Source organism: Equus quagga, chromosome 1, assembly GCF_021613505.1.
Source record: "Equus quagga isolate Etosha38 chromosome 1, UCLA_HA_Equagga_1.0, whole genome shotgun sequence".
NCBI classification, from domain to species: Eukaryota; Metazoa; Chordata; class Mammalia; order Perissodactyla; family Equidae; genus Equus; species Equus quagga.
In genome coordinates, this window is record NC_060267.1 from 2,551,483 (window position 1) to 2,575,647 (window position 24,165).

General features: G+C 45.0%; 1 protein-coding gene across 2 annotated transcripts in view; it reads left to right on the forward strand.

Annotated features, from left to right (window-relative positions):
* The first annotated feature begins 3,459 nt into the window (after nt 1–3,459).
* MDM1 (Mdm1 nuclear protein) overlaps nt 3,460–24,165 on the forward strand; it is a 30,985-nt gene continuing 10,279 nt past the window's right edge. Inside the window, exons 1-12 of one of the 2 annotated variants that reach the window (XM_046639390.1) lie at nt 3,460–3,597; nt 4,306–4,420; nt 7,596–7,960; nt 9,006–9,140; nt 13,649–13,816; nt 14,973–15,076; nt 15,158–15,257; nt 20,154–20,183; nt 20,509–20,684; nt 21,671–21,967; nt 22,706–22,818; nt 22,913–23,022. In XM_046639390.1, the coding sequence (XP_046495346.1) occupies nt 3,580–3,597; nt 4,306–4,420; nt 7,596–7,960; nt 9,006–9,140; nt 13,649–13,816; nt 14,973–15,076; nt 15,158–15,257; nt 20,154–20,183; nt 20,509–20,684; nt 21,671–21,967; nt 22,706–22,818; nt 22,913–23,022 (1,731 nt within the window). In that variant the 5' untranslated portion in view covers nt 3,460–3,579. The remainder of the gene's footprint in view (nt 3,598–4,305; nt 4,421–7,595; nt 7,961–9,005; nt 9,141–13,648; nt 13,817–14,972; nt 15,077–15,157; nt 15,258–20,153; nt 20,184–20,508; nt 20,685–21,670; nt 21,968–22,705; nt 22,819–22,912; nt 23,023–24,165) is intronic. The other variant, XM_046639399.1, reaches the window with a different exon arrangement.

The window sequence follows — 24,165 nt, forward strand, 5'->3', positions numbered from 1 at the left end:
GAGACAGAATCCACTGATTTGATTTTGTCATTTTTTTTTCAGTTGTGCAATCAGAAATTCATTCCTATGAGTAAAAAGCAGTTAATACCTATGGAAAAATGCCAAAGAACGTGGTTCTTGGACTGGTTGCTTTTTGGCAAAGGCTGAGCTCAAGATTTTCCAAGGAAAGCCCATGTGAGTGAGACCCCAGAGGAAGGCACAGAGCTCAAGAGCACCAGTGAGCCCGGAAACTGGAATTTCAGCTACCTTCTAAGGTATTTCAGAGAAAATTATGTATACGCAAATGCACGCTGATGTGTCACAGTGTTGATAAAACGTGGTTTCCAAAACAGCTTTACTCTGATTTCTGAAGCCACAAGCTAAAAAAAAGAGAGACAAGTAATTTACCTTTTTGGGACCCAATCTTCAGCAAATGTCAGTTAAAATCTTCCCCAGATCAGATTGTCTGGCCTGGACTCAGCTACTTGGACAGAACAAAAGAGAGAGAGAAAGGCCCCCCCAGGGCAGGTGTTCCCCAGGATGGTATTAAAGGCAGCTCCCTCATCCTGTTTGCTTGTTAGTCCCCAGTCTTGGATCAAATGTTCTGGCCTGGATTTAAAGGCATCTTCAGGGGGCCGGCCCGGTGGCATAGTGGTTAAGTTCCCATGCTCCACTTCGGCGGCCCCGGGTTCCTAGGTCAGGATCCCAGGTGTGGACCTACACACTGCTCATTCAGCCATGGTGTAGTGGCATCCCACATACAATATAGAGGAAGATTGGCACAGATGTTAGCTCAGGAACAATCTTCTTCACCAAAAACAAACAAATAAAAAAAATTTAGAAAAAAACAAACAAAAAAAGCATCTTCAGAACACCAGGGTGCTCACATTGAGCCCCACCCTGCTTCCTTCTTTCTGTCATTTCCTTGTTCCTTGTTCTCATAGGGGCAAGAAAATCTGCAAGATAAAGTTATAAAAGCAGTATTGCTGGGTCAAAAAGATTGCCAATTGCAATTTATAGATTGTGCCAATTTAGTCTCTTGCAAGCAGTGAACAGAAATTTATTTGCATGAAAACAGAGGAATCAACGAAGGGAAGAGGGAGGCAGGTATGACACCCTTGTCCCAGTAAGAGCGCCTGAGCTGGTAGAAGAGAGAAGCACACGTAAGCACAGAATGAGATCTATCTATCACCTGAGGAGTCACTTTCTGGCCTTGACTCCATGGAATGCGCCTGGAGGCCTTTGGAGAGAAGGGAGGTTAAGGTTCAAATGGAAGAGCTCTTTAAGATCCTTTGGTGCTCATTCAGTGGAGGGTGACACACAAATGGTAGAGAGGCCCTGTGTCACAGATCACCAACAGGGCTGGGCAGTCTGAGGAGGCTTCATGCTCTGCCCAGTGGAGTCTTGGGGTGGCCAGCAGCAAGAGTGACACCTACAGCTGCGTGGCTACTGAAAAAGCACAGCTATGGGCAGTGCCACTGGGCACACTGCATGAGTGGCTGTAAGCACACAGTAATACCCCTGTGGACTTCCCAAAATACCTGGGTGGAACTTTGTAGGGTACCAGATCGATTTCCTGCGGTATCAGAGAGTGTAAGAGCTGGTGAAACAGAGGCTACCAGCTCTCATACTAAGTTGCCCCCTTTTTCATTTCGACAGCTTTGCCTTATACATAGGGTAGACTTTTGTTTAAAAATAACAAAGTGAAATATTCTTCTTCCTTGAGTCCTTATAACACATCTCAGCAACTCAGCTTTTGCCTTCTGCTGTTTGTTGTCCTTGTCATCTATTCCCTGCTTGGCAGAGCTCTGCTACCGCTATCATTGCCCTTGTTTAACAGACAGGCTACATTCGACCAGTTCCACCTTAATACCGTGTGCTAACAAAGCTGCGTGTACCACCAGGGCTGTATCTTCCCTACCCGGCAAGATCTGGGCTGCCTTCCTGCAGCCACTGTTTATGTTCCACTGTGTCTTGTTGTTGCTACTCTTAATTTACTCGACAGAGATGCTGTCATCACCAGTTAACATTTATCAAGGCCCCCTGGCTGCATAGTTGCAGAGGGACTAATTTAATATTCTCTTTGTTTCAGATATCAGGTGGCTCCTTCAAACGAATTTTTAAGTATCTCAGTGATGATGTGGAAGAGCAGTGACATCCATTAGGATTCAGGAAGCCATGTCTTGGCAGAAAATGCTTAAAGGAGAGCATCAAGGTTTTGTATTAATATTTGACTGTTTAAAGAGGGTGTACTTTTCTTCAGCCAACAAATGACAAAGGTAAAAGGCACTGCTTTCACTGTTCCTGGAGAAACCTGGCAGTGTTCCCTCCAGACATCTGCTTTCGATCGCCCCATTTTCCGCTTTACTTATTTCAGTCCTTCTAGTCTTCAGGCTGAGTCTGAGTGTTTCCTCCTGAGGCTCTCTCTAATCCTCTCTGCCTTGAGGGATGACTCCTTCCTTTAGCTCCCACAGCCCTTATCGTTTATCCCTCTCTTTTGGAAATTCAGCACACGGTACATTTTACTACTATTGAATAAATACGTGTTCATTCTCAAGTATATTAGAGAACTGTCTGGACAATTTCTTTCTTTCCCCTCCTGGGGGTCAGCACGGTGTTCTGTCAATGGCAGGATCTCGAGATGTTTATTCATGATGACAGCAACCGTCTATTAAAATGAGATGTAATTTCATTTTAAAAAGAGGGCGAGAGGAGAGACATGGCTGAGGCTTTGGGAGTTGAGACTCATAAGCATCATTAATATTTTCTAAGAGTTACATGTAGATCTTTTTGTGTGTGTGTGGGGCGGATTGTGGGAGGCAGGAGCATCACTGGAAGCCAGCGGTTTGTCTTTCAAGAGTCAATAAAACACTTTTTTGGCCTGCCTCGGCTACATTTATCTTTTGGCCCATCGCTTCTGATGCGACAACAAGTAGTGTGCACGGCTGTTGGTGGTAGGCACTGATATTCAGAAGAACAGACCTGAACATTTGCAGTTCAGAAAGAGACACATTCGGTTCCTCGCGCGTTTTGGAATTAAGAACACCCCCTCACACTCTATGACGTCCAGACCCTGGCCAGCCAAACGGCGACCCCTCTGCGAGCCCCGCCGCACGCAGATCGTCGCTGCACGGGAGCCCGCACACCTGGCGGCACACCAGGGCGGCACATCTGGGCGGCACACCTGGCCGGCACACCTGGCCCGCACTCCCGCGCAGCTCACCCGGCCCCGCACACCTGGCCGGGCCTCCAAGACGAAGCTCCCGCGGGCCCCGCCCACCCCGCGTCCCGGAGCCTCATTGGCCGGCCTCCCGCGGCCGTCCTCATTCGTCCTCGGGATTTGCGCGGGAGGCGGGCGTCCCCCTTTCTGGCCCTGATTGGCCGAGTCTTGATGACGGTCAGGCGTCCTCCGAGTCTCTATTGGGTGTTAGGCTCATAGTGGGCGGGGAAAGGCAGAGCGACAGGGCCCCGGGAGGAAGCGCGGAGTGCGCCGGCGCGTAGTCGGGGACGCCGGCCCGGGCGCTTGCTAGGGAACCGGTGTTGTCGCCCCGCCCTCGGGCTTCGGGCCCGTTAACCGTCCGAGTGCGGGGCTCCGGCGACATGCCGGTGCGCTTCAAGGTGAGGCGGGGCGGCCGGGGCCGGCCGCCTGGTGCTCCTGCCGTCCCGGCCCGCCGCCCTGCCCCGGGCCGCGTGGGAGGGGCGGGGTGCGGACGGCGCGGGGCCAGGGGCCCGGGGGCACGGAGGGGGCGGCCCGCTCGGCCCTCCCCCCGTGGCAGGCCCTGAGAAACGCGGCCTTGGGGAGGGCGAGAGGGGTGTGAGACGTGCTCCCGTTGCTGTCGTGCACCTGTGCGGGGTGGGGCAGGAGTCCCGGGTGGCTGGCGCGAGACCCGCTGACTTGCTCTTCGTCTTGGGGGCTTGTGTCCAGGATGGGAGGGCAACTTGTCTTTCTTTGGTTGACTTTGCGGAATGGCGGAAGGTCCTGGGCATCATGCATAGTGTTGCGTCCCCGGGGAGAACTTGGGGGGATGACAGTGCGGAGGGTGTAGACTATCACCTGCTCTCAGACAGCGCGCAGGCAGTGGAATCAGACGGCGGGGAGGCCAGGTGGCACCCGCCTCGGGCGGTGGTGAGGATTAGAGGGTAGGACCCACGGCAACGGCTCAGCACAGGGCCGGTAAACACTAGCGCTGATTAAGGAGCTTTCCTGGGTTGCATTATGGGTCTTCAGCCTGTCAACTCCCTTTAGAGGTTCGGGAATTGTAACGTGTCTCCGTTAAAACAGCGCTCGTTAACTGCGTTGCCCTCGAATTGTACTTTGCATTGCAGGGGCTGAGTGAATACCAGAGAAACTTCCTGTGGAAGAAGTCCTATTTGTCCGAGTCCTGTAATCCCTCGGTGGGGCGAAGGTACCCCTGGGCGGGACTTAGATCGGATCAGTTAGGTAAGTTGAACAAAGTAATAGTCATTATAACTGGAATAAACCCTGGGGTAAGTTTGCAGAACCATTTACTGAAAAATCGTGAAGCATTGTTCAGTTGCCCTGGTTGACTTCTTTATTTAATGCATATTGACTGAGGGTCTTCCATAGGCCCGGGCTGCTCCCAGTTTCTAGAGAGAGAGCCTTGAACCAGGCAAAGACCCTTAACTGTGGGGAAAATGGTAAACAAGTAACTCAGTACATAAGCTGGGGGATTTCAGGCTGTTGTATAAAGTTGTAGGCCAATGCTTTAGAGTCTGAGGTCGGCAAAGGCCTTTCTGAGCAGGTGGTATTTGAGCTGAGACGGGAACGCTGAGTGGACAGGCCTGGGGAGGAGCACTCGCGAGGTCTCGAGGACAGGAAGCTTAGAGAGACAGTAGTTTGCCCCAGGGTCACAGCTGGTAAGTGACAGAACCATGATTTGAGATCCACTCTGTGTTGTTCAGAGGCTACGTCCTTGCCATCACACTTGCTTCCTCCCAGTGTCCCCGGGAAGTCAGAGCCCCGGGCCCAGGTTCCCCAGAGCGTGGTGGAGGGGAGAGACAGACGGGCTGTATTCCACCTGCTGGTTTCCTGCTCCCTCACTGGAGTAGAAGATCTGAGAGCAGGGCGCTGGCTGTCTTCTGCACCACGTTGATCCCACCCAGTACCTGACCCAGAGCCATGACACAATCTGGTACTTAGTAAACCCAATTTGTGAGTGATTGAACAAACTGCGCATTAGCAGTGTAACCTTGGGCAAATTCGGCCTGTTTCACCAAGTGGGACTCAGGAAAGCCATTGTACGGGGTTGCTGGGAGGGGTTAAATGAGATCTTGCCTGTTAGGGCCCGGGTGTGTACACACAGATGAGTGCTTGGTGCCCACATGTGCCGTGTTTGAGAGTGCCCGATGTGTCATATGCAAGTCCCTCAAATGTTAGGTGTTTGAAAGAAAAGATTTATAGGAAGTAAGCATAATTTTTCCAAGCCTGGGAGATTAGTGAGATGAGGAGAGTGTTTCCAGGATTGGGTTTGGAGAACAACGGCGAGAGTGGGTGGCTCTTTTTGGGTTCCTCTGAAGCGTCAGGGTCCTTTCCCCAGAGCCTGACTTCGGACACTGGGTGTCCCCATCTTGGGCAGGGCGAGCTCATAATCCTCCCCAGGCGACCGGAAATTCCACAGATTTGAGGCTTCATTAGGTTAAGAATCCAAAATGAATCTCTCTTAACATGTAATAGTCCACTGAGGGCCAGGAGGGATGTTGTGACGCTGGGGAACTGGTTAAGCAGAGAGTTGCCCCCGAAGCCTTTGAGCTCGGATCAGCTGCATTTGAGGGTGGGGCTGATGGAATGAGATGGTGGGAGCAGAGCCTCTTTGGGGTCTGTGCACTAGGAACGGGGCACCCGTCTGGGGAGGCGTGTTAACTGGGAGTATTAGGTAACAGGAGGGGGCAGAGCGATAGCTCCGGGGTGCTCAGAAAGGGCGGCGGGAGGCCAGCGCTCCCTGGGCCTGGCTGCAGTTCTGTTCACATGGTGCGTTTCTGCTGGTGCCAGGAGACAGGGCAGACCACCTGAGCATTCCCTTGCCTCTTCTGCATTGTTAAAGCAGAGGGAAATCTAGGGCGGTGGTCTTCAAACGTTTCTGCTCTCATACCCCCTTAACAGAACTTAGAAAGCCTTTATATCCCTTCACATTTTTAAGTTGATATTTAATTTTTTGATCTTAAGTGTAACGAATAGTTTTGAAGGATGTGACTTCTGATCTGTTGAATATTGTGTGTATGTTTTGCATATACTTTCTTAAGACTGGAGCTGTCACTATGGCTCATTCAATTTGTGGCAAATGTTCACTATATATATGATTGGTAAAGTCAGTCTTCTTGGCAAACTAATCAGGCAAATTAGAATTATTTTTTCTGTGAGAAAACAGTCTAAGTTTATTTTTCACTTCAAATAAAGGTGTTGCTTTGCGTGTGTGCGTTTTTTGTGCGGACCCTCTGGTTCCGGCAGGTGGCTGGAAGGCGTGGAGCTGGCTGGATGAGGCTGCTTCCGTTCTTTCTGCTCTCGCCTTCTTTGCTTTGCTCTCACGCATCCCTCAGGAGTTAGGCTTTCTTGAGTTGTCCCTTTGTTGGTCCTCCTCGCCTCTGGGATTTTTTTCTGCCTTGGGGCTGGTTGAGAGTATGTGTTTCGTTTGTGAAGTGGAAACAGGGTGGTGGTGAAAGGCATGGTGGGAGTGAAACTGCAGGTGCAGCCCTAGGGCAGGTCAGCGTGAGGGAAGAGCGCCTAGGGAAGTGCGGGTCTGGAACAGGAGTCCCCACCCCGAGTGTGTTTCTGTGCCTCCAGATACAGGTGTTCACCCAGGGTGAAGACCCCTGGCTGGTGCAGGGAAGCTCCTGAGGGTGGGGACCCCGGGTTCACGGCTGAAACATCCAGGACGGGGGCTGAAGACCAGGGTGTTACCTTGTGCTGGGTTTCTGCCCTTCTCCCCTATCCTCCTTTCCCTTCCAGATGTTCTTTCTAGTTAAGGACGGCCCCGACCAGGGCAGCGTCTCGGAGGCCATTGCTCTGCAGAGTCCTCTTACCTGGTGGAGGGTTAGTTTTTAGGATGTTTCCTTGCCAGGAAGAAATACAGAGAAATAGGATCTTGGCTCTTGTTAAAAGGGATCATTCTGTTTAATTCTCAGGAAATCAAGGCAAGCGTAGAACCAAGATCCAGCATACTGACATCTCATCCCTTCTCATCTTGGTCTGCTCTGCATAAGAGCAGCTTTGTGAAAAGTTCCAAATTTTGACAGTACGGGGCCCATTGTTCCGTTAAGTAGCACAGGAAAGTAATTAGAAACCCACGTGTCCGCTGGCTCGCCAGGCTGTCACATTGCGATTGTGTTAGGATAACTGGAACATTGTGACCTCGATTTTTAATTTTTTTTTTATGCCCAGGCTTTTAATACTTTTTAAAAACAAAATTAAAGATTTTATGTGGGAAAGCTGTATTTATTTTTTTATCCTGTAACTCGAAGGATATTGTCTGTGCATCTCAACTGAATTTTAAATTCCATTTCTCCTCTCGTAGGTGTTATTAAAAGTTTGTAACAAACAGCGAATTTATTTGTGACTTCGTGCTTGGGTAGCTGCCATTTTTGTTTACTGTATTTTGTAGGAATCATAAAAGAGCCAAGTTTTATTTCGAAAAGAAGAGTCCCTTACCATGACCCACAGATTTCAAAGTCTCTTGAGTGGAACGGAGCTGTCTCAGAGAAGGACGCGGCTGCATCCGCAGAGCCCGAAGCCCTGGGAGCACAAGAGGCAGAGCGAAGAGAAGGTGTGAATCGAGACGAGGGTCTCTCGCTGGGTGCCTCCCGGGTTCCCAAGAGAACCAGGTCTCACTCTGCAGACTCCAGAGCGGAAGGGGCTTCCGACCCTGTGGAAAATAAGGAGGACAGTGCAGCAGACCACACACCAGTGAACGAAAATGTGGACCCGGAACATTCTACCAAACTCCTCTCAGAAAACATAGATAATGGGGTAGGTGTACTCGCTGTATTTCTTTTCAAAAGCATAGACTTCTTTGTAGATTTCATCGTCATTTCAGTAATAATAACGTTTTGTGCTTAAAATTTCTCCATTGTTTTCTTGTCTACTGTCTACAGAATGGTTGATAACAGGCTGTTGACTTTAGTTCCTGTGAATTAGTTCTAGTCTTAGTAGTCACCCTTTGTACTGAGATAGCCCTTCCTTGGGTGGACAGCCTGCCTCTGGATTGTGCTCATCATGTATCAGCACCTGAGTCCCCAGGGAGAGGTTAGGTTGACACAGAGACGGGGAGCAGGCCGTTGCCTCTGGCAGGGGTGGGGAGCTGACTTCTCTGTGGGCCCTTTTCAGTTTTTATTGTGTCCCAGCGAGACAACAGACAGAATCTCAATTGACAAGATGCAAAAGGAAGGCGAGTTCTGGCTGGAGCTCAAAGATCTTGCGGTTCTGCTCTCTCACGCCCCCGCCCGCCTGTGGACGGTCCCTGTGGGCACATAAACAGAGCCGCAGGTCCCGTGTGGACACCTCGCCGCCTCCACGTTTTCTCCACTCTGCTGCCTCCCCTTTCGTGTCCACTGCTGCTGGAACGTGCAGAGGCATTCAAGGTGTCCAAGAGGAATCCGTGCCTTTTCGCAAGGGCCAGGGGTTCGGGGGGATCCAGGCAGCTGACGCGTGAGTCCAGTGGGCAGGGAAGGGGTCCAGAGCACCGTGTGGAAGGGCACGGCGGTGGTGTTTTAGGAACAGATTTACTGTGAGTAATTGCTAGGAAGGGACTGAGGGCTGTCGCCTTTTGCCGGGCTGCACGATAATTCCTTCACAGGATGAAGAAAGGGGTTTTAAATAGTTTGACACCTCAAAAGGGAGATTATTTACCAATTGAAAAAAGTTTGCCATACAACAGTGTGCGTGTTAACAATACTGTACCGTATGCTTAAAAGTTTGTTAAGAGGGTTGATTTCATGTTGTATGTTTTTTGCTACAGTAAAAAAAAAAGTGAATAGCGATTTTAATGACGTTGACTGGGATTTTTTCCTAACAGTTGGAGAGATTCCTGCGGAAGAAGTCTGGCTTGGCGGTGGCTCCCTCACAGAGTGTCTTGAGAAATTCCGAATATCAAAGGCAGTTTGTTTGGAAGACCCCGAGAGAAACTGCGCCAGGTTTTGCGGCCCGTCAGGTACTCTTCCGGGTGTCATGCCTTTTTGAGTATCACTGTCTGATCTGGGGATGCAGATTTACGTAGAACCCAGAGCTGGGAGAAATTAGGTACTAAGTGGGCCTGGAGGCAGGTTCTAGGAAAGTGAAAACGAGAGTTCTGCTAAAGTCATCCCATCCTTACGATTTATAGTCATGAATATTGTACCGCCCCAGGCTACTGGTGATCAGTGTTGCAGATCCGTCACATATGCTAAGTATGAGACGGGGTAATGGAAACTTGGCACTGGTGAGTTTCTGCATGCTGTGAGATTCTTTTATTTATTAAGAAAATTATTAAATTGGTTTTATTCTAAAATGTTGTGTTTAGTTGACCAGTATATTGCATGTTTGCTGTCTTCCAAGAAAGGCTTGACTGCTTTGGATATTTATTTTAATAAATACAGAATATGTTGAAAGTAACACAAGATACATAATTTTGTCCTTGTAGCAAATGAATAGTAGTAGGAATTGTCAGTTTGACTCTATGTATAAAATTCAGAAGCGATAGTGATAACTAAATGTGGTTTGAGGTTTCATTTCACGCTCTCACAGTCTCGGTGTTGGCCTGCCATTAGTACTAAATGCTCTGCTCTCTTCCTCCTGTCGTCCTCCAGACGCTTCTTAGGCCCTTAAGTCTCATCTCTGTTCCCAGTCTTACTCGAGGGCCCAGGCGGGAAGTGCTTCCATCTAGACAGTCCCCAGGCCCGGCACAGCTCAGTCTCCTCTTCTGGTCTTTGTGTTTTTCTTTGTAAACTCACAGCTTCTCACACCCTTGCATTAATTTTCTTCCGAATCTCACCATTTCCTTGTATACTTTATCCTCCCCTAAGGACTGACAGCGTAATTAGATTCAGCAGGACAATAGCATCAGTCATCTTACACTGAGATAAAAATACCAGTGATCCTATAAATTTTGGCAGCTTTGGACTGACTTGTTACTCATTTTTTAAAAAATTGAAATTTATATAGCATTTTAGGAACACATAAAATAACATAAAGCGATATGTACCCTTTATGAGCATAGTAAATAGGATCCCTACTTCTTTTGCTGGCTCACAAGTGTTCTTGGATGCAGGTGTAGCTACAAAATTACTTACAACTTGAAAATTGTGATTATTTGGTTTTTGTAGAGTATTTCACCTTTAAGCTAGAGCTGGTTCAAATCAAAGCTCTATTGACGATTTTTACATATTTCAGTAAAAGCATTGTGTGGAAATATTTTTTTATAGGATCAGAAGTATAATGTACAATAAACCTTCACTAGTAGTTTTGCTTTCATTAGTGAGGGTTGCAAAGCATTTTTTTTGGAAGCAAATGCTCTAAGTGTAAAGCGTATCGGTGTCAGGGTCTGGATGGCAGAGCTCTGACAGGCCTTCCGTGCTTGTGGATGGGGCAGCTCTGCAGGAGCTGCTCAGTTCTGTTTTATCAGACACCTGTTTTCTGAAAGGATGTCTTCTATTAATATGTAAAGGAGTCAGAACAGTTTTTGGCAGAAAATTCCTCGAGGTTATACGGTGCTTCAAAAGATACACTCTTTGCATTTGATCTGAATGAAGATGTGCTAGTCAGCATTATGAAGCAATGATATACCTTATTTGAACTCTGTATCTTTTCCATTTGCTTTCCTTGTAATCAGCGGTAGGATACCATAAAATGGAAACCGTATTATGAAATGTTAAGGATAAAAGGGAGCATTTAAAAATAGAAACATAATAATTACCTGAATTTTTTCCTTGCCTTAAGCTAAAAATAAGCAAGCAAAGCAAAGAAACTGAACAAATGAACACATCAGATATTCAGAATGTTAAGAATTTTCTGTTGTTGCAGGAAGAAAAAAATTCATTTCAAGGAGGAAAAAACCCTGTTGAGCTGACAGCAGAGTTGTCTTGTGAAGCCAGTGTCTGTCTTCATACTTTTAAAATATGGATGTTTGCTTACCTGTTACCACACTAATGAGGGAGGTAGTGAACTTTGGGGAGAAGAGAAAGGGTTCATTATTTTTTTTTGGCTTAAACATGATTTTGATGACAATAAGTATTATTCAAAACATAGTGATGACTATAGAAAGTTGACCTTTGGATTTTTTTCCAAGCTTTAATGAGGTATAATTGACAATAAAAATTAGGTATTTATAGCATACAATGGGATGTTTTGAGATATGCATACGTGTGAGATGATGACCACAATCAAGCTAATTAACACGTCTGTCACACATAGTTACCATTTTTTGGGTGTGTGTGTTGAGAACACTTACGATCTACCTTCTTAGCGAATTTGAAGCATGTGATGCAGTATTAGCTGTAGTCGCCATGCTGTACTTGAGATCTCTAGAGCCTCTTTATCCTGCACTCTTGAAAGTGTGTACCCTTTGACCACCGTCTCCCCATTCCCACCTGCCGGCCCCGGGCAGCCACCGTTCTGCTCTCTGCTTCTAGGAGTGCAACTTTTTTAGATTACACGTATAAGTAGGATTAGGCAATATGAGTCTTTCTGTCTATAGCTTATTTCACTTAGTGTGTGTTCTCCATGTTCATTCATGTTGTTGCAAATGACAGGATTTCCTGATTTTTTAAGGTTGAATAATAGTCCATTTTATATATATATATATATATAAAAATCACATTGCCTTTATTCATCAATCCGTCGATGGACACTTAGGTTGTTTCCATGTCTTGGCTGTTGTAGATAATGCTACTGTGAGTATGGGAGTATAGATATCTCTTTGAGAATACTGATTTTATTTCCTTTGGAAATATACCCAGAAGTAGGATTGCTGGATCATATGGTAGTTCTATTTTTAATTTTCTGAGGAACATCTGTGCTGTTTTACGTAGTAGCTACCCCAATTTATGTTCCCACCAACAGTGCACAAGTGGTCCCTTTTTTCTGTATCCTCACCAACACTTGTTATTTCTTGTCTTTTTTTTCTTTTTCTTTTCTTTTCTTTTTTATTTATTTTTTTTGAGGAAGATTAGCCCTGAGCTAACGTCTACTGCCAATCGTCTTCTTTTTGCTGAGGAAGACTGGCCCTAAGCTAACATCCGTGCCCATCTTCCTCTACTTTATATGTGGGACGCCTACCACAGCATGGCTTGCCAAGCGATGCCATGTCCGCACCCAGGATCCGAACAGGTGAACCCTGGGCCACCAAGAAGCGGAAAGTGCGAACTTAACTGCTGCGCCACCGGGCTGGCCCCAGTATTTCTTGTCTTTTTGATAATAGCCATTCTAACAGGTGTGAGGTGACATCTCACTGTGGTTTTGATTTGTATTTCCCTGCTGGTTAGTGATGTTGAGCACCTGTTCATGTACCTGGTGGCAGTTGTAAGTCTTCTTTGGAAAAATATCTATTCAGAGCCTCTGTTCCTTTTTTAATTGGACTGTTTGGTTCTTTGCTATTGAGTTGTTATCTTATTATTTTGGATACTAACCCCTTATCAGATCTGTGATTTGCAAACGTTTCCTCCAGTTCTGCAGGTCGCCTTTCCCTTTGCTGTGCAGGAGCTTTTTAGTTTGCTCTAGTGCTGCTTGTTTTTGCTTTTGTTGCCTTTGCATTTGGTGTCAAATCCAAAAAATCATTGCCAAGACTGATGTCAGGGAGCTTACTGCCTATGTTTTCTTCTAGGAGTTTTATGGTTTCTGGATGTTGAGTAGATTTTTGTGTATGGTGTAAGAAGCAGTCCAGTGGGGCCGGCCCGGTGGCGCAGCGGTTAAGTTTGCACATTCCGCTTCTTGGTGGCCCGGGGTTCGCCAGTTCGGATCCTGGGTGCGGACATGGCACCGCTTGGCACGCCATGCTGTGGTAGGCGTCCCACATATAAAGTAGAGGAAGATGGGCACGGATGTTAGCTCAGCGCCAGGGTTCCTCAGCAAAAAGAGGAGGACTGGCAGTAGTTAGCTCAGGGCTAATCTTCCTCAAAAAAAAAAAAAAAAAAGTAGTAGTCCAGCGTCATTCTTTTGCCTGTGGCTGTCCAGTTTTCCCAAAACTTTTTATTGAAGAGACTGTCCTTTCCCCTGTACATTCTTGGTTCCTTTGTTGTAAATTAATAAACCATATATTTGTGGGTTTATTTCTGGACTTTGTATTCTGTTCCGTTGATTGATGTGTCTTTTTTTGCCTCTTTGCCCATTTTTTTGTCAGATCATTATCTTACTGTTGAGTTGAGTACCTTAAATATTTTGAATATTAACCCCTTTTGAGAGGTCTGGTTTGCAGATCTTTTCTCCTGTCCATAGGTGATCTCTTCACTCTGTTGATTGTTTTCTTTGCTGTAGAGAAGCTTTTCAGTTTGATGCGGTCCCATTTGTCTACTTTTGCTTTTGTTGCCTTTGGATGTTAATTAGCGGTGTGAAATGAAACAGTCATATAATTTTGCCTTTTTTGTATGCTACGATTCCCCTTGTGAAATTTTTTAAGCAATAGAAGAACTAAGTTTTGTTTATATTTAACCAACCAAATAACTAAACTGAAGTAATTTTTGTTTTAAGGTTTTCCACAATAAAAGCAAATTTGTTCCACAATTCAAAGGTAACTCAATCATCCATGAAACTGAATACAAAAGAAATTTCAAAGGTTTATCTCCAGTGAAAGAATCAAAATTAAGAAATGATTTGAAAGAGAACGGAAGTTTTGAAACAATATCTCCTGAAAAGAAGGTATTTGGCTACTCTCAACGTTAAACAAAACAAAATCCTCATGATTTTAGACTCCACATGGTTTCTTTCATTTACCACCACCTAAGATTTTTGTTTTGGGTAGTTCATTAATTCATTTGTTTGTTCATTAAATGTCAAAAGTTCATTGAGCTCTTAGTAGGAGCCAGATACTGAGTAGGTACTGAGAATACAGTGGCACCTCACGAACCTGAGGCAGCTCTTGGGCGAGTGGGGAGACAGAGATGGAAGTGACTAATTGGAACACAGTGCGTTAGACGCTTAGGACTACAGCAGGTAAGTCTGCTGTCTCTCGTGTCAGACGATTGGCCTTACGGTAATGTGAGCTCCAGGGCTGACAGCAGTGGTAGAAATGCATACTTTAAATTAAATAATGGAAATCAAATGCAAACACACATCCACACACGTGTTAAACCGGAGCTCCAGTGTGCCAAATTAGAGCCAGAGTAATTCTCGTGATTTACCTCAGGAGATACAAAGACCTGCTTCTGTGTGAAATTATAGCTATTTAAGTTGCAGCATCAGGTTAAAATTACTGTAAATTTTAGGTAAATGGGGTATAAGTCCTGTTTTTAATTTCTTGGAGCGTCATACCTGATACTTATGGGTTCTAAAAAATAGAAATTATATTATGAAAAGTAAAATGATTTGTATATATAAATATATGTGTGTTTGTGTGTATATATATATATAAAAACTGTTAGAGTTAAGTTATTCAGTAAAGCAATGTGGTAACTTATTCATTGGGGCCTTACATTTAATTACTGTAATGCTATTAAATATAAATTTAGAATATCAAAGGCAAATATAACACCATTATTCAAGAGGTAGTAACATCAAGTGTATTTATTTAGTTGTTTATTTGTTAGTTAAAAATATCTTTCCTTGCCAAGGATCTAAAATTTTTATTGTTGGAAAATGAAACTATACCCTTAGCTATATACTTGAAAAAACTAACTGGATATACTAGTGTCAAAACTTGCTTGTTGATTTCTTGTGGTTTCTATATTATCTTTTAGTAGTTAAAGCTTATTTCTAAAAACAGAATTTTAACACGGTGTCCAAGTATACTTTATAACATCTACGTTTCACTTTAACGCCTTTTAAGCATAAAAAGTTTAAATTATTTTTATTTTAGTGTAATAAAACAGATGATCCTTTAAAGTTAGAAGCAGAGATGGAACCAAAAGACTCAAAGCAGCCTAAAAAGAAGCTTACTCCTTGGAGACATCAAAGGCTTGGGTATGTAGTTTACAAGAAAAATGTCGTGGTATTTATGTGATCACCATGCTGAAATGTTTACTCTCCTTTCATTTCTGTTAGGAAGGTCAATTCTGAATATAGAGCAAAGTTTCTGAGCCCAGCCCAGTATTTATACAAAGCTGGGGCCTGGACCCGCGTGAAGGAGAACGCACCCGATCAGGTGAGTCTGTGGAGGCTCTGGGAGCCGGGTCAGTGCCTCTCACGATGGGTTTCGTTTACTAGTAGAGGCTGCAGTTTCAAGAACTGTGGACCAGTAATAGTGCTAAGAGCAGCAGGAACTTAGAGTGATATGAATTAGAATATAATTTATCAGTGTGTTTACTTTTTTTATACCAACTACCTCCTTAGAGATTAATATTTATTATTGTGAAGTCTTTAAAGTTAAGAATGTTACATCAAATATTTGATTGTGTTATAAAGTCAGTTTGTGGAATTGTAGCATTAAAGATTTGGCTATTTTATAACATGCAGATGTCCACCGTCTCAACTGAAGAATGATTGATTTTCAGGATGAGTCGTCTGACGGTGGCCCCACTGTGGCGCGCGCCGTCAGGCTGTAAGCGCAGGGAAGCTGTGGCCTGTGCGGACGGGTTTGGGTTCCAGTGTTGGGTGCCCTGCTGTGTGGGAGAAGTTCTGAAGACTAAAGAAGGGTTTGAGGGAAAGTGTCATCCTAGAGCTGGGCAGTGCTAGTTTAGTACTGGCTTCTTGGGGTCAAAGGGTAAACAGTGAAGCTTTTTTGGTTATTGTATAATTAGCATCTTTTCAAGCACATCTTGGTGGTTTCCAGCTTTTCTGTGGGAATAAGCTAAACTCAAGCATTTAGTTGAGATTAGACGTTAGTAAACCTCCCCCTTCCCCGATCACTTTAAAGAGAGGCGTAATTTGGATGGGGAATGAACCTTTAATGCAGCTCCATCCTTAAAACCGTTCCTGACGGTTACGTGTAGCCAGCCTCTGGGGGAGGTGTTGGCGCTTCGAGCCAGGGGCTGTCTGTGCTGGCAGCTCCGGGGCCTCTGTCCTGGGAGACCACTGTGCTCCGTGGGTTGTTGAGGAGGTGACGTGTTCCTTCCACCACTGCTGCTCTTGGTGCTCTCTGCCTCCCTGCTTGAGTGCGGCTCAGAGGCAACATGGGCAGAGTAAAAGACCAAGCTTGAAGCTGTCCCAGGTATTATTTGGGGCAAAATTCATATATTCACCCCGGTGAAATCAAGTTAAAGGGACGAGCATCGAAAGCAGCCGTGATAGAAGTAAGGAATCCCATCAGCTGAACTCCTGAGCTCTTCTCACCTGCCAGACCTTGGCCGGGAGCTCGGTGTCGAGGAATCTCCTGGTGGATGAGGAAAAGCGAGGGCGGAGGCAGGACAGAGTGTGGCCATAGGGCTCCTGTGGTCACTACCTCGGCATCGGCCCCTGGCGCGGTGGGTCACGAGGTGTGGTTCAGGGGAAGCTCCTTGTTTCAGAAAGATTGTCTTCTAGTCTCGGAGGTTTCTTTAGGGTGGGTTGGTGTTGAGCTCGGAGGTCTAAACACCGAATGGACTGTGAGGATTGGCATGTCAGAAGTCGTGGTGAGGTGACCATCCTTGTCCTGCTCTGATGGAGAAGAACGTTGTTGTTGTGGTTGTCAGTTTGTCTTCTCAAGGTTCCCTATTCCGATATGTTGGTAACATGACTCTTGGGGGTTTGTTTTGTTAGTTGCTATTGGTGGTCATAAATATTTAAATTTGTGGTATAGTTTGCCTTAACCTCTATGGCAAAATAATTCAAAAAGTAAACTGAGGTTAGGAAAGAATAAGAAATTTTAGCTAAGAAGTCAGTGATCATTGATGGTGACAACAGTTTGAGATGATCAGGTCAGAGCCATTTAATATGGGACATGTTTTACTTAAATCTTACTTGTTTTTTGCTGACAGACATTTGTTGTATGAGGTATGTGAACATAAGGGCCTTCTTGTTTTCCTGGTCCTAACGTTTCTTGAAGGAATGTTATTCACATCTTCAAATGCACGTGGACGCCAGTGGCTTTGTTATCTTTAGGATAGTAGGTCACTTTTTGGGTCACATTTCAGTTTCAAGTCCGTGTGTCGTCTGTGCTTCCTTCTGTGTTGTCCGGGAGACAGTACTGCTTGAATCTCTTCATAGTCGATCACGGGGTGTTTTATCCTTAGTCCCAAGCAGCCGTTCCCAGAACACTGGGGTCGTTGGTTTCTCTCTCTGGTGAGTTTGTAGGTTTATCTCCATCGCACGACCCTGGCCTGTCACTCTTTGAAGTGCCCGCTCAGAGGACCATTCTTAGTAACGACCAGCAGTGAGTCTCGGGTGCCATCCTCAGAGGAACTCCTGAGTTTGTTCAGTTTCTGCTTTTCTTGATTGTTAGGTAAGCTTTTAATCATCCAAACTACACTACTTGAAGTAGTTTTTTTCTTATGTGTCTTCCACAAATAGGTCTTTATTTCAAGCTAAAGTCCCATGTTTGAGAGACGTTCTGTGATTTGACAGACATTGTCGAGACTACTGGGTGTAGGATGACTCCTGATTTTGGGGGGATGGTTTTTGGGGAAAAAAGTTTTTATTTTTTTCCCCCAGTTTTCTGAGTTTGAATTTTTCACATATAAATTTTAAACGATTTAGTTGAATTCTTAATTTGGGAAAAGAAATTTGGAAATGAAAGTATCCTGCTTATAGTTTTTGTATCGTATAATTTGCTGGCCATCCTTGACCCGGGGGGGGTGTGTGTAGTGTAATCGAGTCTGGAATGGTTGGTCCGTGTCCTTTTCAGTGGCTGTGGTTGTTGGCTAGAGGGGTTGTTTTTAATATTGAGTTCATACCATTGATTTTTCTCCTCTTTCTAGTAGAACACCTTACTTTCGGAAATATCAAGCTCCTATTTTTTTATCTTAGTTTAGGATTATAGAAGTTTAAAATAATGTAGTTGTAAAACATTGTAACATCAACACTAAGGTTATTAATAAAGTTTGCTGATGAAGTAAATTTAAAACATTGAGTTTTGAATGTCAGTAACAAATGGAACTGAATAAACTAAAATTGTACAGAATTTCTACAAGTGTCTCCTCTCCTTCCTTTTTAAAAATGGATGTCAAATCAAGTGGGTCACCATGTGCACAGAGGCAGTTCATCCACCTCCTGGCTCACCAGTGCCGAGGCCCTCACGTGTGGATGGCGTCAGCCCCTCCCTCTGCTCCTTCCACCCCACCCACCCATGGCGGGCCTGATAGCACCCCTTCTGAACCACTCCTTCAGCTTATATCTCCTTTGCTTATTGTGGTGTAGACTGTGCCAGGGTTCTGACGATAATCTATCACGGGCGAGGTCTGCTCCTCACCCAGACTGAGTCCTGAGTCGGCAGGGACCGTCTTGCTTATCTTTGGCGCCAGCCATCTCCTCGGGCCTGGCTCTTCGTCCACACTCAGGACGGCTGGTGGAGTCCATGTTTCAGTGCTTCATCCTCCCTCCCCTTGAGCTCGTGGATCAATGTAGGAGAAGGAAAGAAGTGCCGTTGGGGTGTGCAGAGGGGGAGGCCGTGCTGAGGCTTGCTGACGTTAGCGTGGTTTGTGGAGCACTATGGGTCCATGGGGAACCTGTTAGGAATACAGTGTGGATGTTAGTAAGGTACTTTAGGACAAGGTGCCCGTGCATTCAGGACACCCTGCTTAGAGTTCACAGACTCGCACCCTGTGTCTCAGTTCTACCTGTTACATGCAAAAACCACTACTAGTATTTTCTCTTTTTTTGAGGCAGATCAGCCCTGAGCTAACATCCACCCCCAGTTGTCCTCTTTTTGCTGAGGAAGGTTGTCGCTGAGCTAACATCTGTGCCCATCTTCCTCTATTTTACATGGGACGCTGCCACAGCATGGCTTGATGAGCGGTGCGCAGGGCCACCCCTGGGATCTGAACTGGTGAAGTGAAGCAGAGTGTGTGAACTTAATCACTACGCCACTGGGCCGGCCCCAGTAATGTTCTTTAGAGTATAAGTTGACAGAAGTGGTAAATGAACATGGCTCGGTTTTTTGGACAGTATTTGGAATTATCCTTTAGGAATGTTTCAGGTCGGTTCATCAGAGCAGTGGGACTCTGCTGAGATTATAGGGTTTCTTATGTCACCACGGCAGTTGCTGTCCTTTGCCCTGGCTAGTTCTCTGGAGAGGCATCCTTCGCCTTCAACAGTGTCTCTTTAAGGAGCTGAGGATATGTTTCTCCAATTGCTTTTGCCATGCCAAGTTTCATTATTTGCTTTTTTTGCCTCTGAGTGAAACAAAAACAGTTTTAGCAGACAGTATCTGGATATCCTTTTAAAGCTACTATTCCATCTTTATGGTAGAAGAAATTATAGAGGTTTTCAAGAATAAATAAAGATGATTTTAAACAGAATTTTAAGCTGCAACTGAGTTTTTTTACACTGTAGAATTGTGTTTAGGGAAACCAGCAGGTGGCAGTATGATGTGTAAAATGAAAGAGTTTCAAATGAATACGAAAGGCTCCTTTTTGTATGAAAATGTTATTCACCTGTTAGAGAATTCAGATCACCTTATAGTTCATCAGAGCGTTTTTTTCCTGTCACTTCGTTGAATATATTGCAATCATTATTTTGAGGGATAGTCTTTTAAATTGTATATTTACTACGTTTTTAAAAAGTTGACGTTTGCTGATTCCAAGGGAGTGTGGAGGAACTTGGAGGGGAGGCCTCGTAACTCTTGGTGCAGCTTCCATAGCAGGGCAGCTGTGGGTGAAGCTGGGACTGGGGCCGGGCAGGGGGATTCTGGAATGTCAGTGCTCTTCCAGAGCTGGAGAAATGGGAATAGTGGTCAGGCTACCTGTCATCGACAGCATCCCAGCCGTGCGAGAACCTGACTGGCTTTCAAGGTAATGTTAAGATATCTTGATTACTGAATTAAATATTACTACAAATACTAAAAAATATTGACTCACAAGTTTGGTATATATTTTGAAGGAAGAATTATGAAGTATTTCATTGATCCCGTTGATACATGGTTATAGCGTTGACCTGTCATTAAGTGTGTTTCTGTATTCCTCCCTAGGGTTCTCTAAATGCCATGTGGTATGCGGAGGTTGGTTGCTTTTGAGTTTTTGAAAACTATAATAATGCATAGAGTACTTGTGTAATTTCAGTGGAAGAAAGAAGTAGGTGTCAGTATTTTTCTTAGCTGCTACAAATGTCCGCCTGCCTGCTGGCCTGGAATAAAATAACTGCTTGTGCTTGAGCTTGACTGTTAATTTCTGCTTAAAAATGCATAGTGTGATGAACGTATGTGGCTTTCTTTGCCTTCCTTTCTCCTTGGTCTCTGGCTGTATTTGTGCAGTGTCTTTAATATGCTACTTGGTGATATTTGCAAAGGGGCATCTGCAATGACATGCGTCGACTCTCCCGCACAGGTTAAAGAGCTCCGAGAGAAGGCTGCATCTTACAGGAAGCGAGTTCAGGGGACACATTTTTCTCGGGACCATCTGAATCAGATTCTCTCTGATAACAACTGCTTTTGGGATGTCTCCTCAACCACAAGCTCAGAAGGAACTGTTAGCAGCAACATCAGAGCACTGGATCTTGCGGGGTGAGATGTGCCTTGTGGCTGGTTGTAGCTTCTGTGGGTCATGGAGATATGTAGGAAAATGACATAATTACTCAGAATTTGTCTCCTGTCAAATGGAAATATGTAGCCACTCATTACATTTCATTATTTTTAGTTTATTCTCTGTGTGGAAAATAAAGTCTGGATTTTATAATATTCCTTAACAACTAAGAGTAGAAGAGGATGATTATACAGTAGATGTGAAAAACTTTAAAAGCTGAAGGGGAAAGGCAACAACAACAGTAAAAACTTAGAGACATAAGCCATTAGTACATGTCCATTGTCATCTATTAATGGATTTTTGTGGTTAACAGGGAGTTTAGGCCCTGATTCTATGGGAAAATTCTCTGCTGTTTTGGGTTTCAAAGTGAACATGATTTAACTGTTTGTAAGAGATACGGGCACATTGATTTGTAGCAAATAAAATAGTTTTTAGTTGATAAAGTATATTAATAGAGTCATACATACCAAATTGAATTATAAATTGGAATTATGTGACGTGATTTAAAAAGTTCATCACAAAATCTATTTTTTAACAGTGTCTTGTAAAGATTAATCTATCTAAAGCATAAAATTTGGATCAACTTACTTGATCCATAGGTACGCTTGAGTTTGTGTACAAACCCAAACTGAGTTACTGAACAAGCTCAACTGTATGGGCCTGAGTTTATGTGTGTAAATGCCAGTGTAGGGCATACACATGAGTGTTGTCAGGAGTGGTGTAGGCGTGTGTGTGTGACAGTAGGAGTAAGAGAGAAGTATATTTTATTTTGGAATATTTTAATAGAAACTCTAGATTGTCACTTTATTATACTGCAAAATGAACTCTTAATTGGATTTCTTTCTTCAATACCGTGGGAGACATGTAGTTGTGAACAGTGGAAGGGAATGATGGACTTATTAAAGTTAGTGTAAACTAGAGACCTCAAACTACTCAACTTTAAAATAAAACTTACTTTGTTCTGCAGAGATCCTACAAGCCATAAGACTTTGCAGAAATGTCCTTCTACAAAACTAGAAGAAAAAAGGTCTGTCTTGGAGGACCAACCCCAGAAAAATACCACGGAGAAATTGGGCGTGTCAGATGTGCCCACGACACCTGTTAGAAGGCGCCTGGCCTGGGATGCAGAGGATGCCAATGAGGACACGCAGGAACAGCCGAGAGAGGAGGAGGAGCAGAGGGAGGGGGACAGGCAGGATTCTCCCGGAGAGCTTGAGAAGTTGGAAGTACGTGAAAAGTCTAAGGTGGACGAGGTGAAAGAAGGGTGAGAGTTTTAAATTAATCCCTGTGCAGACGCATTATTGTACACAGTTAATACGTATGTTGTTTTGTCGCTAATTAAGTATAGTGGTTTACGCTTCTGGTTTTGTGACTAATAAAGACCAGGTTTTACTTTAATGTCATGAAGTAGGCATTTCTATGTGGTTTATAATTGGATTCACTCAGGTGTTTGTCACCACTAACTGGTAGTTGAGCGCCATGAACACTGAGCTCCTCAGGAAGGGGTTAGGGTTATTTTCATTTATGTCCTAATTATGATTTGCTAGGTTTGTAAGTGTGTCTGGAAGAATGACTTTATGATTTAAGGAAAATAGCTGATATTCTGTAATATGAGATGGTTATACCACAAAAGAAAAGGTAGTGTTTTGTAATATTAAGTGATTTCTGCAAATAGCTAAGTCCTGTTGATGTATACACACATCGCTTTGGGGAGTGGTTGTCTCCCCTCGATAATGGTGCTTGGGGTCCCTGGTCCTAATCCCTCTCATCCTGTGGCACTGAGGCCTGATGGGGGAGCCCGCCGTGTTGGGGCTGCCTGGTAGTGGTCGTCCCTCCTTTCCAGTGCTCAGTCACTCCTCCCTGCATGGGGATTTGTTAGTGTTTCAGAAACAAAATGACCTTATCTTATAAATTTTCTACTTTACTTTTGCATAATGATAGCAAAGTATTTTGACCATATTTCCTGAGGAAATGCTTCATAGCTGATGGTTTGAATTCGTAGGTCGGATTCTTCCTCTGTCTCCTCGGGAAGGGGCGGCAGGCTTCCTACTCCAAAGCTGAGAGAGCTTGGTGGGATCCAGAGGACTCATCACGACCTCACCACCCCGGCCGTCGGTAACCACACACGCTGTGCAGCTCCTGTTGAACCTGCGTCCTCCACACGCTGATGCGGGGTAACTGAGACTCGTCATCTTGTGCCTTTCTCCAGGGGGTGCTGTTTTAGTGTCTCCCTCCAAACTGAAGCCTCCAGGCCCGGAGCAGAGGAAAAGAACGCCGCCTCAGGATGGCGTGGGGACCGCGGAGAGGGATTCCAGGAAGGCAAGTGTTTGCACAGTGGGGAAAGACGTCTCTTCAGAAGATCATCTTAGCCACGTGTACTAAATGAATGATAGGTTCGGGTTGGAGGAAATTCTGTGTGTCATATGTGAAGATAATGCTATTAACCTCCTATAGGATGGTGAAGGCATTGAATTGTTCTTCCTGGTAGGGGTGTTGTGTTTCTGCTGATACACTTTCAAATCCCGTCAGCAGTGACTCGACAGGAAGAGAACAACACGATTTATGGAGCATCTGCTGTGTGGCACGTGTGTTCCAGGTGCTGTTTTGGCCCTGGAGTTACAGCAGGGAAAGAAACACTCGTTGAACCACGTTGTAGTGGAGGAGAGAGAGAATACATGGGGTAACTAGGTGAAATTATATGGTCTTTAGATAGTGGTAGTAATAAGGAGAAAACTAAAGCAGGGAAGTGATAGGAGGTGGCCAGGAGCTTCCCACTGAGAGGGTGGCTTGAGCAGAACTGAAGCAGGTGAGGGACTGACCCGTGTGTGTGTCTAGGCAAGCTTTCTAGGGAACAGAATGGCAAGTGCACAGTCCCTGAGGTGAGAAGTACCTGAGTGCCTGAGGACCAGCCACGAGGTCAGTGTGGCTGGAGCAGAGAGCAAGAGGAGAAGAGTGGCATGGGCAATGGGTGACTAAATTGTGTGGGGCCTTATGGGGCAGAGCAAAGACTTTGAGTTTTATTCCGAATGAGATGGGAAGCCTTTGGAGGTCAGAGGAGTGATGGGAGTCAGTTACAACATCCAGGCAAGAGATGATGGCTCTTTGGACCCTGGTAGTAGAGTGGAGGTCAGTGAGGGAGTCCAATTCTGGGTATACATCAGAAGTGCAGCTGACAGGATTTGCTGATGGGTAAGCTATGAGTGAGAGAAAGAAGAAACAAGGTGACTCAAGATTTTTGGCCTGAGCAATGAGGATGGGGTTGCTGTTTAACTGAGATGGGAGACAGTGTGAGGAAAAGATTTGTCAGGGAAGATACAGAGGTCTGTTTCGACAGAAGCTTTTTAGATGTACAGGTAGACCTGTCAAGGAGGGGGGTCGATGTTAGACGTACAGGTAGACATGTTGAGGAGGGGGTTGACTGTTAGACGTACAGGTAGACATGTTGAGGAGGGGGTTGACTGT